We start from the raw sequence: 16,019 nt of genomic DNA on the forward strand, positions 1-16,019 counted from the left end.
TAGGCTAGGCAGTGAGGTGTGGAGAGCTGTTGCTTACCTCAAATAACCTAGCAAGTGCTCTTAGAGCACAAAATGTAACAGGACAAGATAGCTTTGAAACAGGATAAATGCACTTGGGTGTCTGGGAAACAAGTGAGAGCAAGAGGCAATATGAGATGACAAAGCCTGCAGACACTGAGATGGACAAGGAGACCTGACAGGGTGGCTGGCACAGCCAAAATGATACCATTTAGATGAGAAGCAGAGGGGCTCATTTTACATCTGAACCATTTCCAGTGTCATCAGTGACCATATAAAGAAGACAAACGGATGAATTATTTGATAGGAAAAAGAATGAAAGACAAAAGGTGAAATAATTCAGGGCATCTGCTGGGAACTGATCCTCAGAACAAACTCAACAACTCCTGGCTCGAAACTGCTGGTTCTTGAGATTACAGACTGCAGTGCTCAGGAAGAATTTAAAATATCCAGATGTCTGCTGTGTGGCCCACCCAGGCACACCTGTATCAAAGGAAATCCTTGCGATAGAGAAGGAACAAGCAAGATTTCCACCATGAAAATTCACCCGGCAGGAAAAACTATCCCGGATCTCCCCTTTGCTAGCAGGGAGAGAGTCTGGCTGAAAATAAGAAAAACAGTGAGAAATTGGTAGCAGGGATGAAAAACTTGGAGCGCCCTTTTTTTGCAGTGGTGGGATAGGTTTTCCATATGTCAGAGTACACGCAGTAACGCCACGTTCCAGGGCGGCAGGTTGCAAAAGCAGAGAAACCCTGTCGTCGTTTAAATTGATGGCCCCATTCCCATAGCCTGAAACCCTGGCCCATTTTAAAGTCAAAGTGATCATGGTGTAATGGAAGGCGGCATTAAAATCTGAGCTCTGTGCACAAATGGAGAAAGCACCTGGAAACAGAAATCCCCCTGAGGAAGCAGTCCTGACCAGACTGAGGCCCAAAAAACATTAATCCTCTGTAAAACAGTAAGGAACAAGGAGTATCCAAGTCTGGTTTCTCATGGGGGTTTCTAAAGGGAACAAGAAAATCAGAGGTGTGTTTACCGCAGAAGGAGGGTTTGCATCCTGCTCTGGGGATGTGCTGTGATAAAGCTTCACAGCAATGGAAAACACACAGTTCATCCGGGAAGAAGAATGGCCAGTAAAGGCTGTGGCGTGAAATGAAGTTTGATTGAGACATTTCGAAGTAGACCATTTAGTGGAAGAGCAAGAGCCAATGCCTACCCAGTTCTCATGGGCTTGCATTCCTAACTCCCCCTTGGCCCTTCCCATTCAGTAGGTCCCTTACAGTTCTGATACTCAATGGCTCTCACTAAACGAAAACCTTTACAATTCAGGGGTGTTTTATTGAGAAGATTCCTAATTACAGCATGGTACCTCTTTGAGGCTCCACAGGGAATGAAGCCAAAGACTGAAACGTGATCAGTAGTAACTGCTGAAAACTTTGAGACTGCTAGCACTGGGAGCCAGCGCTCAATGCATCACATCTGAAACAATCAGATAAATAGATCAGATCAAAATGTATGTGGAAAAATACTACGACTGCCAAGCTTTTGAATTCAATAACCTATTCTGCTGAAAGCCTTCCAAGGGAATTTAATAACGCCGTAAAAATGAAGTGTGGGTTACAAAAAGATGCATTTGTTTTCTGGATAGTTTTGTCTTATCTCTTCGTATGGCCAGGCAACAACAACCAGCCATTCTACAAGCAATAGTTATTAGTTTTCATCTCTACCACTAATGCAACTTTCTTTTATCAGAACTTAATTTACAGGAAATTCTTTCTGACATAAAATAGAGCCACAGGTTCTGATGGTCAAAATTAACATGATAATCATGGCTTCTGAATTTGAATGTAACAGGGGAAATGGGAAATAACCTAGGCTGATCACATTTCCTGATAAGGTGACTCAAAAACAGAAAAAACCCACCATAAATCAAGAACAGAATTCCCACCGGTGTCCCACATGCCTGAGACTGAAAGGCAGGAAAGCAGCTCAAAGACACACATCTTCCCAGATCCTTTCCATTAGACATTTAAAACCAAAACTCTGGTCCAACATAACACCCCATTTCTTTACCTTCTCCAAGTCTGAAAACAAAGTGATTCCCATCTGGAACATCAGAAGTCCTACCCCCCCACACCTAGCAGGAAGTATACAGGGTGGGTGCAAGATATGAGAGGTGAAATCCCAGTTGAGGGGATCTCATCTTATCTGTGATTTCTTATGTGTGAAAACACAGTTCACGGCTCTGCCTGAGCAAGAGCATCCACCCAAGGCTCGAGGTGTGCAGAGGAGCAAGGAAAGAGCAGAAACATTTCAAGGCACCAGCGAGGCAAATATTTCTGTTACCTGTATTGCTGTAGGACAGAGAAATCCCAGCTGTGGATCCGGGCCAGGCCTTGGAACAAAGCTGATCCTTGGAATAAATCTTTACTCCTGCTAAACACATGCATGCTTAACTTGATGCTTGTGATTAATCCACTGGCCTCAGGGATTTAAATCTGTGAGCACAAGCAGAAGTATTTGCAGAATTGTGCTCCATGAGAATGGAAATTTTCAAGCATGGCTGTTTGCAGCAAAAAGCTTTTGTTGTGACTGGTGCTGAGCTCCATACGAGTGTCTTGGTAAACAAACTTACCAATAAGTTTTACATCATCAGGCATGCTGGGCAAAACACTCCCTATTTGTGATGCAGCCACTGAACTGTGGGAAAGCAGCACTCTCCTCTAGAAGTGTATGCGACTTTACAAGTATCATTCTTGCTCACTTGTGTGGAAGAGAAAACAAGAGCAGAGTTTTAACATAATGCGAAGGATCTATTTCTAAAGGAAACTAGAACCATACTATTTATTTTGGGGGTTTAAATTTTGCCAGGCAAAGTGTTTTGAGTTACTCCAAGAGCAGGACATTTTTATTTATGGAATTCCCTTAATCCATTATAAAAATCCTCTAAGCTAAACCAGCTTCCAGGTATCCAAATCCCTCGGATAACACAACTCACTCCCAAGATGTTTATTTACCAAGAACCATTCCTCTAGGCCAAGCTTACCAGCCAGTATCTTCATCCCTGGGATAACGCTAAGTCCCCATCTGACAACCTTATTTCTCTTGGGGAATTACAAAGGCATGAATTTAGAAACACTTTCTGTTTTCACCACTTGCTCAAAGCAACTTTATCATCCCAAGCTTCTGAATGAAACAGTTATCAAGAGAATGTCACAAGAATAAACAAAAATGTTCCATCACCAAGGGGCATGCAGCTTTGCAGTGATCAGAGGAAAGGCTGCCAGAGGAAAGGATGCTGATCCCAGATCCAGCACTTTTTGCAAGAACTGTTGAACAGGTACTCACTGCTGCCAGGGTCAGGAGAGGAGTGGTGCGTGACCATCCCTGCACAGTCATCCTGCTCAGTGCCACAGAGGACATGCAGGCCAAACTGCTAGTTCAGTGGCTGGATGCATGGAAGAATCTGGCTTCAATTTTTTCCTTTCTTTTTTTTCTGTTACTTCATTCCAAAAGCAATGTATATGGAAGCGCAAACTTGGCTGGGGATTATTTATTTTTTGCTAGAAAAATACGGCATTTAGTAGAACTCCTGCTAACCCCTATCAGATGGTAAACAAGCAATTTAAGAGAGCTGGTGCAGATGGGAATTGCTGTCCAGGCACTGGCTAGATTACTCTGGAAATCAACATCTATTGTGAAATATTCTTGAAATCAGCCAGTATTGTCACCCAGTTATTCCAAGCATGATGCAGGTCTTCGACAGAAGGCTTTAAACAGTATCAACCCAAACATGCTTTTTATTTTACAAGACTTTTATTCTGTTTCACAGATTTGACTATTACAGCAGTGAAATTATTACAAGTGACTCATAACATTTAGTTCCAAATAAAAGTAGAAAAACACAAAAACGATAAAGGAAAGTTAAATGAGATGTGATGTGTGGTAAATGTCTTTTAAGAGCACAGAAAAAGTATATAAAAATACATTAGGATCAAGAATTTTGCAGACAGGTTTTGATTTAGTTACAATTTTGACACCACAGAATTACAGAATCACAGAATGGTTGAGCCTGGCAGGGACCTTTGGGGTCCATCTGGTCCAACCCCCCCTGCTCAAGCAGGGCCACCCAGAGCCAGTTGCCCAGGACTGTGTCTGGGTGGCTTTTAAATGTCTCCAAGGATGGAGACTCCACTGCCTCCCTGGGCAACCTGTGATGTGCTCGGTCACCCTTTGAGTAAAAAAGTGTTTCCTCATGTTCAGAGGGACCCTTCTGTGTTTCAGTTTGTGCCCACTGCCTCTGGCCCTGTCACTGGGCACCACTGGAAAGAGCCTGGCTCTGTCCTCTTTGCACCATCCCTTCAAGTGTTTATATATATTAATGAGATCCCGCCGAGCCTTCTCTTCTCCAGGCTAAACAGTCCTAGCTCTCTCAGCCTTTCCTCATAGGAGAGATGTTCCAGTCCCTTCCTGATCTTTGTGGTGCTTCATTGGCTTCTCCAGCACGTCCATGCCTCTTGTACTGAGAAGCCCAGTACGTCCATGCCTCTCGTACTGAGGAGCCCAGCACTGGACACAACACTCCAGGTGTGGCCTCACCAGTGCTGAGGAGAGGGGAAGGATGTCCTCCCTCACACTCCTGGCAATACTTTGTCTAATGCAGCCCAGGACACCATCAGCTGCCCTTGCAGCAAGGGCCTGTCACTGGCTCATGGTCAATTTGGTGTCCACAGGACCCCGAGGTCCTTTTATGCCAAGCTGCTTTCCAGCCAGGTGCCTCAGCATATATTGGTGCACGGGGTTGTTCCTTCCCAGGTGCAGGACTTTGCACTTCTGCTTACTGAACTTCATCAGGTTTTTATCAGCCCTCTTCCCCAGCCTGGCAAGGTCCCTCTGGATGGCAGCATGACCCTCTGGTGTATCAGCCACCCCTCCTAGCTTTGTGTCATCAGCAAACTCGCTGAGGGCACACACTGCCCCATCATCTACATCATTAATGAAGATGTTAAACAGGACTGGACTCAGTATTGACCCCTGGGGTACTCTGCTAGTTACTGGCCTCTAACTAGACTTCGTGCCACAGATCACCACCTCTATGCCCAACCATTCAGCCAGTTTTCAACCCACCTCTCTGTCTGCTCATCCACTTCATACACCAACAACTTGTGTATGATGATCTGCTTTACCAGTGTCAAAGGCTGTCCTGAAGTCCAGGTAGACAATATCTGCTGCTCTCCCTGCATCTACCAAGCCAGTCATTTCATTGTAGAAGTTTATCAAGTTGGTCAAGCATGACATCCCCTTGGTGAAGCCATGCTGGCTACTCCTGAAGAATTTTTTGTTGTTCGTGTGCCTGGAAATGGTTTCCAGGATTAGCTGCTCCATCACCTTCCCAGGGACTGGGGTGAGGCTGATGAGCCTATAGTTCCCTGGGTCCTCCTTCTGGAAGATAGGAGTGACATTTGCTTTACTCCAGTCTTTGGGCACTTCTCCCAGTCACCATAATTGATCAAAGATTATTGAGAGTGGCCTTGCAATGACACCTGCCAGCTCCCTCAGCACTTGTGGGTGCATCCCCTTCAAGGCCCATGGACTCATGTATGTCCAGTTTGCTTAAGTATTCCCTGACCTGATCCCCTTCCACTAAGGGTATGTCTTCCTTGCTCCATCCTTTCCCCCTGGTCTGTGGAAGCTGGGATTTCTGAAGGCTGGTCTTGCTAGTAAAAACGAAGGCAAAAATGACATCTGGTATTTCAACCTTTTCCATGCCCTGTGTAACCAGGCCCCCTGTCTTGTTGAGCAGTGGGCCCACATTTTCCCAGGCTTCCTTTTGTCAGCTATGTTCTTATAGAAGCCCTTCTTGTTGTCTTTGACATACCTGGATGAACTCAATACCATTTGGGCTTTAGCTTGCTTAAGGTAAGCCCTGGATGCTCAGACAATGTTTCTCTAGTCCTCCCAGGTTAGCCATCCTTGCTTCCACACTCTCTATGCTTCCTTTCCGTGTTTGAGTTTGGCTAGGAGTTCTTTGTTCATCCACACAGGCCTCCTGGCATTTTTGCCTGACTTCCTGCTCATTGGAATGGAACTCTTCTGAGCTTGGAGGACACAATTCTTGAATATTAACTGGCTTTCTCAGGTCCCTCTTCCCTCCAGTGTCTTATTCCACAGGACTCTCCCAAAAGAACTCTGAGGAGGCCAAAGTCTGCTGTCTTGAAGTCCAGGGTTGTGAACTTGCTTTTCACCCTTAGGATCCTGAACTCCACCATCCCCTGGTCACTGCAGCCAAAGCTGCCTTGGGTCTTCACATCCCCAGTGAGCCCCTGCTTGTTGGTGAGCATGAGGTCCAGCAGACCACCTCTGTTTGTTGGCTCCTCTGTCACTTGGAGGAGGAAGTTATCATCAATCCACTCAAGGAACCTCCTGCATTGCTTATGTCCTGCTGTGTCGACCCTCCAGCAGATGTCAGGGTGGTTGAAGTCTCCCATGAGGACCAGGGCCTGCAAATTCAAACCTGAATTGGGCCTATCTATCTGTAGAAGGCCTGATTCTCTTGTTCTTCCTGGTCAGGTGGCCTACAGCAGACACTCACTATAATGTCACCTTTATCTGTCTTCTCTTTAATCGTAAGGCATAAGCTCTCAGTCAGCTCCTCATCCATCCCCAGGCAGAGCTCCATGCTGCTCTCTCACATAAAGGGCAACTCCCCTTCCTTGTTCTCCTATCCTGTCCTTCCTAAAGAGCCTAGAAAGCCTACCACCTAGAAAGCACAGTATATTGAAAATCACTAATTAGAAAGGTGATAAATCCAAGAGTATATAAAAGGCAAAAATGAAACAGAAAAATGAAAGGAGGATGTGTGTGTGTGTGTATGCGTGTGTTTGTGTGTGTGTGAAGTCTATTTTATGGCAAACTTCCAGTCCTTTGGCCACTATAAAGCAAAGTCAGTGGATTTCATATAAATTCTCTGTATAAAGGAATGTCTATGAACTGTGTACAATATGGCCCAGAATAAACATCTCGTTATCAGGCTAATAGAGCTCCTCACAGAGGAAAAGAAGGTGCTTACATCATGGTTTCATCTTCCCAATATAATACTGTCCGGAATTGGACTAGTGCCCCAAAATACCATTTTAGGAACAACGCGAATTCCTTTAATGGAAAGGAAATGCAGTAACCCGTCAATGCTGCAGAAGCAGGGTGCTGGGCAATGGCCTCACTACTGCACGCTTGCTTTAAAGTTCGTGTGGTTGACTGGCAGGGGGTGAGCCTCTGTGTTGAACACCCAGTCGTCCAGGGACAGCACGTCATCTTCACAGAACAGAAGATAGAGGTACCTAGAGCCATGAGGCAAGGGTGGGCGGGAAGAAGATGGACACAAAGGGAGATTAAAGGAAACTCAAGTGGGACTCCAGGCACGCAGAAGCAAGCACTGTCAGCAGGACTGTGACGGGGGCTGCCATTGGCCTCAGCTGCCATGGTTTATGGTGACGCGTTTCCTGACTCCCTGCCCGACTCTCCTGCTGAAAACTACCAGCCTCGGTGCAAAGGTGGCAAAACAGGAATGGCATCTGCACTCTGCCAGCCCACAAACATTAGCTCATGCTACCAGCAAAGGCAGATCTGCACCAAGGGCCAGCAAGTTCAGGCCATAGTCATGCCTCTCCTGTATGCAGGACGTTAACCTGGTAGAGAAGACAGCTGTCTCTTAAACCATCACAGCTAAATTCAAGGGAGCCCAGCAGTCACAGTCTCCCACTTAGAGCAGCTCTGAACCACAGGAAGAGTCCTTTAAATCCAGCAAATGATCAGAAACCTCAAGGGTGCCAATGACAGCGGTGGTTCTACAGGAGGAAGCTACCAAAGCTTTGCAGCACCCATAGCCTTGCCCAGTTTTCCCCACAGAGGATAAGACTTCCCCCTTATTATTAGAGATTTATTAAGCAGACAAGAGTGTTGATCTGCAGGAATTATGCTACTCTGAAAGGCCCCTGTGATACTAGACTTACTTCAGAGTCTCTGCGAGGAAAAAACTCTGTTGCATGTTGTCATGGGTTGGAGTTGTGGTGTAAACATCTCGGATGCCAGAAAAACCAGCTTCTACTCTACAGTGTTTTTCCAGGGCCTGAGAAAGGAAAAAAATATTAGTAACACACAATAGCATGAAGTAACTTATTAATCATCATCAGTTACACTACAAGTCAGCTTTACAAAACAAATTCCAGGTTTACAGTAGCCTCTGCCTCTCACTGAAGAGCGTGGTGATTACTCTAGACTCTGGGAATAAAGCTAGTTCTAATGAAATAGCAAGAGAAACATAAACCACCTAAGTTAGTTGATTGATTGACCTTGACGTTACACGCACAGCAAAACCAGATCTCAAGTGGCAACTCTAGCAGTTTGCATAGCTTCTTTTCTAGGGTAGCTAACAAATGTCAGTTCTTCCACTGAAACGCAGCCCCTGCCAGGGTGTGTGGCAACAACCAACGGGCTCTTGCGTGAGCGAGAAAGAGGTGAGGGACCTTCTGGCTGGGAGGTCTTTGTGGGAAGAAGACAAGACAAAGGGCAAAGGCAGGTTTGCTGATTTTCCCTGGCCCACTACAAACCAGTGGTTCTGAGCAGTCCAGATATTTCAAATAGAAGGTTGACTCCTTTTTGCAGAGGGCTGTTACACTAAGAGCAGGTTTCGCTGTCTGCAGCACTCCTCTCCATAAACCTCCACTGCTTTGTCTGAGTGAGTGATTTTAGTGTAGCCCAAAAGGGAGAAGAAAACATTCACAATGACTGAGACGCCACACTAAATTGAGCTATTTTGTGTGTTCCTGTTCCATTGCTAATGTGTCTTTGTGTCTAACACTATTTAAATAATTTCTGCTCTTTTTACTGACCAAAAGAAAGATTTTTGTAAGAGTCCAGCAGCCTGTAGGAGTTATTGCTGCGTATTTTCCAACCATACCTTCACAACCTCCCAGCCCCACTGCCTGTACTTGGGATCGTGTGTCAGCCGCCACATGTACATGTAGCTTTCTACCACTTCTGGCCGTAGGATGTAGTAGCGCTCGCTGAGTCTGGTTGCCATGGCTTCAGTTCCAGCATCAAAGCGAAAGGCTTCGGGACCAAGTTTGGTATCTAGACAAAATCACACACAGGCAATGATCAGTTTGAGGAGAAAGCAGGTAAACTGACTGTCCAGGTGCTTTTACGCTACTCAGGCTGCCAACATTTAACTAAGGCTTGCGTGAGGTCAGATGAGCAGACCAGTCATGCTCGTGTATCAGATCAACCTCACAGCTGATGTCAAAACAGGGGCAACCCCACCGAGTGCAGGAGCTGTGCTCACAGCCACTCCGGGTGTTGCTCATTCAGTGGTGTTTCTCGGTACTATCTAAGGGAGGATAAAGCGTTTCTGAGGGTGGATACAACTGACAAAACACAGACTTGGACCAGATTTGAGCATGGAGAGAGAGCAGGTATAAATCTCCCCCATGTCCTAGCATTTTTGCTGGGCTGGTATTTGCTCCTAGGAATTGCACCGCCCGACCCTGAGCGCAAAGTTCGTCATTGAGGACAAACTCAGAACCCAGACGAGAAAGAACACAGGCAGATCCTGTCGTAAAGCCTCAAAGAGAAAACACACTGAAAGGAAAACCTAGCCATGCAGCTGGCCCTGCCATCACAGAGATGTTGGTACACTGCTCCCAGGCAGGGGGTTTGTTTCACAATTATCAGTTCACCAGACTGAGCCATTTCGCCTGCACTGCGGCAGGGAGGCTGTAATAAGTGGTACCTGGGACCTGCAATCCCTTCTGCCTTTCCTTCTGGTCCACTAGCAGGCTCTCTGAAAAGAAGACATCAGGGTGATGGGGAAGGCTTAATCAATTTCACTGGTATTTTATAAATAAAACATTAAGAGTCTTTTTGAGTGTCCCTTACATAACCTCAATCTCTCACAAGCATTAGCTAGCACTCAGATCCCTACTTTCAAGATCAATCCTCTCCCTATTTGAAAAACAGGGAAACTGAGCATAAAGGTTGCTTATGATCATGCCGCAAGGTTTCTCTTGCTGCACCTACGTGTCTACCACAAGGCTGTGTTTCAGGGAGTCATTTTATTTCTCTAAGTATTTTTCCCACCTTCCCTGGGCCCTCCTGTCTACGTGGAGATCTAACAGTGTTCGCTAGTTGGACTATTTGCTGAGAGCCAGGGTGACATGCAGAAACATTCTCTGCAAAACAATGAGCTTGCTGAAATGACAGCACTGTAACTAGTGTGGGCAGGCTTGCTACTGTCCTTTCTATGCTGATGGATATTGCTGAAGGTGAAAATTGGCTCCAGGCACTCACAACCAGAGGGTTATTAGTTCAGGTGGCTTCTTTTAGCTCTGTAAGTGCTGGGGGGAAAAAAAACCCAGTTATTTGCAAACATCATTTCAGGTTAGCTTGAAGTTTATTGGGCAAACGTGCTGGACACCAGCTGCCAATATGGTCTTGCTAATGTGATGACGGTGTGAAACAATCTTTGGGAACAGTTAGTGCAGACAGACCTGTGCTTGACAAGGTCCTGGAAAGCAGACTGCTGCTTCGCTGCCTGCAGTCTCAGAAGAGCTGCAGAGTTGCCTACAAAGAAAGGAGAGGTGTCCAAACCAAGCTCATCTTGCTGAAAGCCCTGCAGGCAGAGAATAACCCAGTCTCTCATTCATCACCACTCACTGCTCTCCCAAAGCACAGACTGATAAGCACAGTGGGTGGTGGAAACAAATTTTACTGGACTTGTGAAATAGGAAGACTTAGCCAGCCTCCGCTTAGACAGCCAGAAGAGGCTGAGTAATTTCATTTTTTTGGTTTCTACCAGCAGCTGCAGGTCTCCAACACTCTCCTGTTGGGCTTCTCAACTGTTCTGCTCCATATAGTGGGACACCCTCCAATTAATTTGTCTTGCCTGCAAAGGGATGTGAAAGGACAGACTCAAACTATAGTCTTGTTGGTAGAAGGGTAGTTCTGTGACTGGGAGGTGGGACTAGGAATCAGCTCTGGGATCATTTCCCAGCTCTGCCCTGGGAGCTGCCACCTGCCTGTCCCTCTGCTCCAGCTGCTCGCTATGTAAAATGTACTGCTTTCTCTTCTAGACCTCCCAGAAAAGACAAGTAAAAACCATACACAGGGATGCAGATGCTGCTGAAGCACAAAATACCCTACTGCAAACCTCTGCTACACAAAAGCTGAGTCTCCTGAGGCTGTAGGCAATCCTTTACTAACATTTTCTAGGCAGCCCACAGGTTTACCTGAGCGTGCATAAGACTCGTGACATGTGTTTGTTATTTCTGCAGCGAGATCCATGTAATGTTGCTTCCTCTCCTCTCCAGCATGTTCAGCTCCAAGTGCTATCATGCCCCCAGAGAAACAAGCCAAGTGGCCCATTTTGTGATCCAAGATGCCACCCCTCCATTCAGCAATGTAGGTCAATCCTCCAGCAGACTTTTTGACCAAATGCTTTTCTATTGCCTAAAGGGATGAAAATCAGGATTTCAGGATGCTTAGTGGTCAGTAAGTATTACTAGTAGACAGGAGTGAATACCAAAGAAACCCAAAGATCTAAGACATTTTTGTCTGAAACATTCTGATGAGCAATGTCCCCCACAAAAAATACAGAGCAGCAACCTGCTCCTTACCTCTAGTGCATCGTCGTACATCTTTTTAGCTTCAGTGTCTTTCTTGTCTGACATCAGCCAAGATTTGATGAGATATTCATAAAAGCTGTCCCCAAGCCCCCCAATGGAGACATGGTCTGTAGTGGGAAAGCCAGAAAAGGACTTCAGGTTCATGACATACAATGAGCAGTTGCTTTACAAAGAGCAAACAGCCATGTCCTATTTAATGCCCTTGTTCTCTCCTTCCTCTTTCCAGTTTCCTGGGGAGAGCTTGCAGCATTTCTTTTTCAAAAAGGAAGAAAGGTGGAAAGTGCAATCAGAAGAAAAATGTTCTGTCATTTTACAAAGCATTAGTATCCCTTACCAAAACTATTCAGAGGTCTTATTTTGCAACAGTTATTTATACTGCAACTTGAAGATGCTTCCTGTTTATGAAGCAATCACCATAAATCCCAGCCTCGTAAACCAAAAGCAATGGCAGGTATCGATAGATCTCCACCTATATGAAACCACTGGGTGCTGCCTGCTTGCCTCAGGAAAGGGAGAATGCATGTTGGATCACACAGAGCTGCCAGCAAGGGGCTGCTGTAGGGACCTCTCCGTCATGCCATTTGTATTCTTGGCCCATGGTGGGACTCTGTGCCCTAGGGAAGGCTGGGGTTGTTGGTGTATTAAAATTATAAAGTCAGGTACAAGGATGCACACTGAATATTTTCTTCTGCAGAAATCAGATTCTCAAGGCTGTCTGTTCAGAGTACACTATGCTATGACCTTACTGGAGAGGGGGATGCTAAGGAATTGCACTGTGAAATGGGCATGACAGCTGCAGGTTTCTGCCTGGGGGGAACTGCTGGATGGATTTATATCTTTAAATTATACCACAGGGGGAAAAGCAGCATTCATTCTTTCAAGCAGCAAAGTACTTCCCTTTTTTAGAAGAGCAAGACAAATTACCCACCATGGACTGAACCATCCCTGTTAATTAACAGTGTCCACCTCTGTGTCTGCACATATCCTCATTTGAAATGTAAGCAGATGCAGCAGGGTTTTTGGAGTTAGCTGTTCAGATTTTTATTTTCCCTTTCACTGTACATATATAAAGTCCTGAGGCTTATTCTAAATACTAAATCCTACCACCAGAAGAGATCAACGGCCATGCATTTTCCTGACCTGAAGAGCAAATATCCCTGATAGTGTGTGTCCAATGATCCATGGAATAATCCATAGCAAAACAATGAGATTAGACGCATGAATTCAGAAAAAAAAAAAAAAAAACCGAGGACAGACTATTTGCAAACACCGGCTGCACAGCCTGTCTTTAAAGAGAAGCTCTGTGATCCTAAGTGTGTCATTCATAAAATCACCAAAGCAGGAGCTCTGGTACATAATTGCTTTCCATATGGCATCAGCTTTGCCAGCATTTGCCTCCTAGGCACTTTGCATAAACAAACCTCTTATTTCAGCAGGGGACCATGCTTTAATTTTCTAAAGGTAACAACTGCACTCAGAAGAGGTACAGCACTGCCTCTTCATTTAGAAGATCTGCTCATTCAGACAGGTCAAAGATACACCTTTTAAGAAAATCACAGCAATTCCAAGAAAAACAGCTTCCCACAAAGAGCTTTAATGACAAGAGAGAAAATGAGAGCCTGGCACCTACAGGGAGCATCTCTGTGGCAGGCTGCAGCTGCCTCCCTACTTTGGTCCTAAGCTATTTCTCACCAGCACTACTGGGGATGCAGAAGAGGCTGATCAGCCTTTTCCCTCACTGGAATATGGATTCAGACCACAAGGTCATATTATGAGCAACTGCCACAAACAGCCTGTGCCATGAGTTGCCCTTGTGATGTGAAAGTCTAGGAAAGAGGTTATCTCTAGCCCTTTTGCATAAATCAGCCTATCCCAGAGCAAGTAATCAGAGGCTACTTTTAATAAGCTCCAAGAACCAGCAACGGGCTCCTCTGTATGTCAGCAAGGGGTGGGAGCAGGTCAGTACAATGAAGTCAAATTTGCAGACATAAATAGAATTAAATTAGTGGCAGAAGAGATGAATACTGAGTATCAAGCTGAGTATTTTAACCATCTGAATTAAGAGCACAGCTCTTCAGTTTCCCAAAGATTCTGTAATGATCAATTATTGCAACAGACAGGCACTACTTCCCCTCTCAGCACCAATGAACAGGCAGAACTAATGCTTGTGTCTGGTAAAATGTGCAGTATGGGTGCCAGCTGGGAATAACCTAAAGAAAACGGCATCTCAGGGGTGTGTTAGGATGGGAGATTAGCTTCTCAAGTGGAACATATTGCAACAACTCTGCAGAGACAAACGTGGAGGGGAAGCTGAGCTGCTTACAAAGGGATTGGACAACGTGGAAGATCAATTAACGGGGCAAACATAGAAGCCTATTTTCTTTCCTCATGGCACCAAAGGACAGCTCCGGTTTAATAGGATAAGCGCAACCATCCAAGATGCTTTGTTGGGACACTTTTCAAGCCAAGCCCTGCCAATCACCATTAGAGGTGCTGATATGGCAGTGAAAGGTCAGGGATTGCTCACAGCTAGAGCTCTCTCACTGTCTCAGATGATGGCAGCCATGCAACTGCCTACCAGTTACAATCAGAGCTATTAATGCAGCAGTTAGGTCAGTCTGGAGCCATCTAGCAGAGCAAACAGTGCAACGAGACATAGGGACACAAGGTAATGCAATGACTCATAGAAAACTGCTTAAACAATATAGAAGTAATCCAGTGCTAGGTTAAAAACAGCCTCTGCAAAAAGTGACTTTTCTTTCCTCTGCCAGAGGAACACGAAATCCAGCAACTCTCCCTTGCCAAAACAAGCAAATCCTTAACAGTGGAAAGTTAAGGTCAGAGATCTGGGGCACAGCAGCAGAAGTAGCCTCTCATGTTCCTACCAGAGGGTTCTGCCCTTTGGTGGCACCAAAAGAGGGGCACAGTCTCTCCTCTGGGTAAGGAAGGGGCTGTTTGCGTAGAGCAGGAAAGTAAATAATCTTTCCCTGGGTATACTGCTTCTAATATTTCCTTGCTCTTTTCAAGCCCTTTCCTGGTTCTTGCTCCTCCTTCACATCAGAGCAGTATCTAATGCCCATGTCTGCAGAAAAGAGCACATACTTGTCTCACCCTTCTTGCACAAAATTGCACTATGCTGAGGCACCGTGGCAGCAGGTACACGAATGCACACAAGAGAATGCATCCCTAGATCCTAGGGGGATCTGAGATTCTGTAAGCCCTCTGCCTCTCCAGGTGGTTCCTTACTTGCTGCAGCACACTCAGGAAGTAAATCTCATCGCGCTTCTGCTCACAGCCTTCACGTCCAACTCCCAGGTAGGTCTGTGGGCTTATGTGATGACTGCAGGATGAGGTCTTAAAGAGATGTGCTGATTTCTAATATCTGTGTGATGAACCATGTACCATTATCCTCCCCCGTGCAAGAGAGGCCCTAATTCTCTCTGGAGGTGAGACACTCAGCTGGAAACAAGGCTGATGGAGTAAGTGTACATTACTATATTGCATCTTACAAACCGGGTTGCATTATCTAATCACATGTATAACAGGCTGCCTGACAAGACATTTCCTTGGCTTACTGCTCTGACAGTTGCTATTGCTTCCTAAAGAATAATGCAAAGACTGAAATGCTCCAGGCAGGACTCTGAATGCAGAGTGATACCTACGCTGCACCCAGTTCCCTGTCACCGGGCTGAGAAAGTTGGGATAAAGGCCCTGCGGCTTCTCAACTCTGTTCAGGACTTTCCGGATGTTCATCACCTAGGAAAGATGAGAGACAAGAAGTATGTTACTCCTCTGCTGAAAAAGCCGACAGTTTTGCACTGTCGCTGAGCACTGTGTAATTCATCAGTGCTGATTCCTGGCTGAACAAGCACAGCAGCCAGTAAGTTGTGAATCATCATCCAAGCAGAACCTGATGACATGGCTCTCTGCTGAGAGGGTTGTGATGGAGAAACTTTCGGGCTGGAATCCTTAGCACAATCTTATTCAGCTCTGTGGGATTTTTGAAATGATTCTAAAAACCCTGCAAGGCCCCAGTTCAGCAAGCAGTGGAAGCAGTTTGCTAACAGTGGTCCAGAAGCAATCCTGAGGATTTGGGATCTGGGTGGAAACGTATGAGATGCGGAGGGTGTTTTTTTCCATGATCCAAAGGGAAAGGAGTGGCAGGGATAAGTGACTCACAGTACTTAAATTCACCATGTGGTCACTTAACATGATGAATTGGGGCCTTTAATTTCAACAACAGACAGCTCCTTTAATATGCTAGAACAGCCATACTTACTCTCTAAAACCTCCCTTGGTTTCACCCCCATTAAATCCAACAGG

General features: G+C 45.6%; 1 protein-coding gene across 1 annotated transcript in view; it reads right to left on the reverse strand.

Annotated features, from left to right (window-relative positions):
- Positions 1-6,578: 6,578 nt before the first annotated feature.
- MAN1C1 (mannosidase alpha class 1C member 1) overlaps positions 6,579-16,019 on the reverse strand; it is a 65,566-nt gene continuing 56,125 nt past the window's right edge. Inside the window, exons 8-13 of the mRNA XM_042793642.1 lie at positions 15,359-15,452; positions 11,688-11,803; positions 11,301-11,520; positions 8,975-9,147; positions 8,028-8,143; positions 6,579-7,355 (exon numbers count right to left, since the gene is read on the reverse strand). Coding sequence (XP_042649576.1) covers positions 7,238-7,355; positions 8,028-8,143; positions 8,975-9,147; positions 11,301-11,520; positions 11,688-11,803; positions 15,359-15,452 — 837 coding nt within the window. The 3' untranslated portion in view covers positions 6,579-7,237. The remainder of the gene's footprint in view (positions 7,356-8,027; positions 8,144-8,974; positions 9,148-11,300; positions 11,521-11,687; positions 11,804-15,358; positions 15,453-16,019) is intronic.

Source organism: Tyto alba, unplaced genomic scaffold, assembly GCF_018691265.1.
Source record: "Tyto alba isolate M040663 unplaced genomic scaffold, T.alba_DEE_v4.0 Super-Scaffold_20, whole genome shotgun sequence".
In the NCBI taxonomy this organism is placed as follows: domain Eukaryota; kingdom Metazoa; phylum Chordata; class Aves; order Strigiformes; family Tytonidae; genus Tyto; species Tyto alba.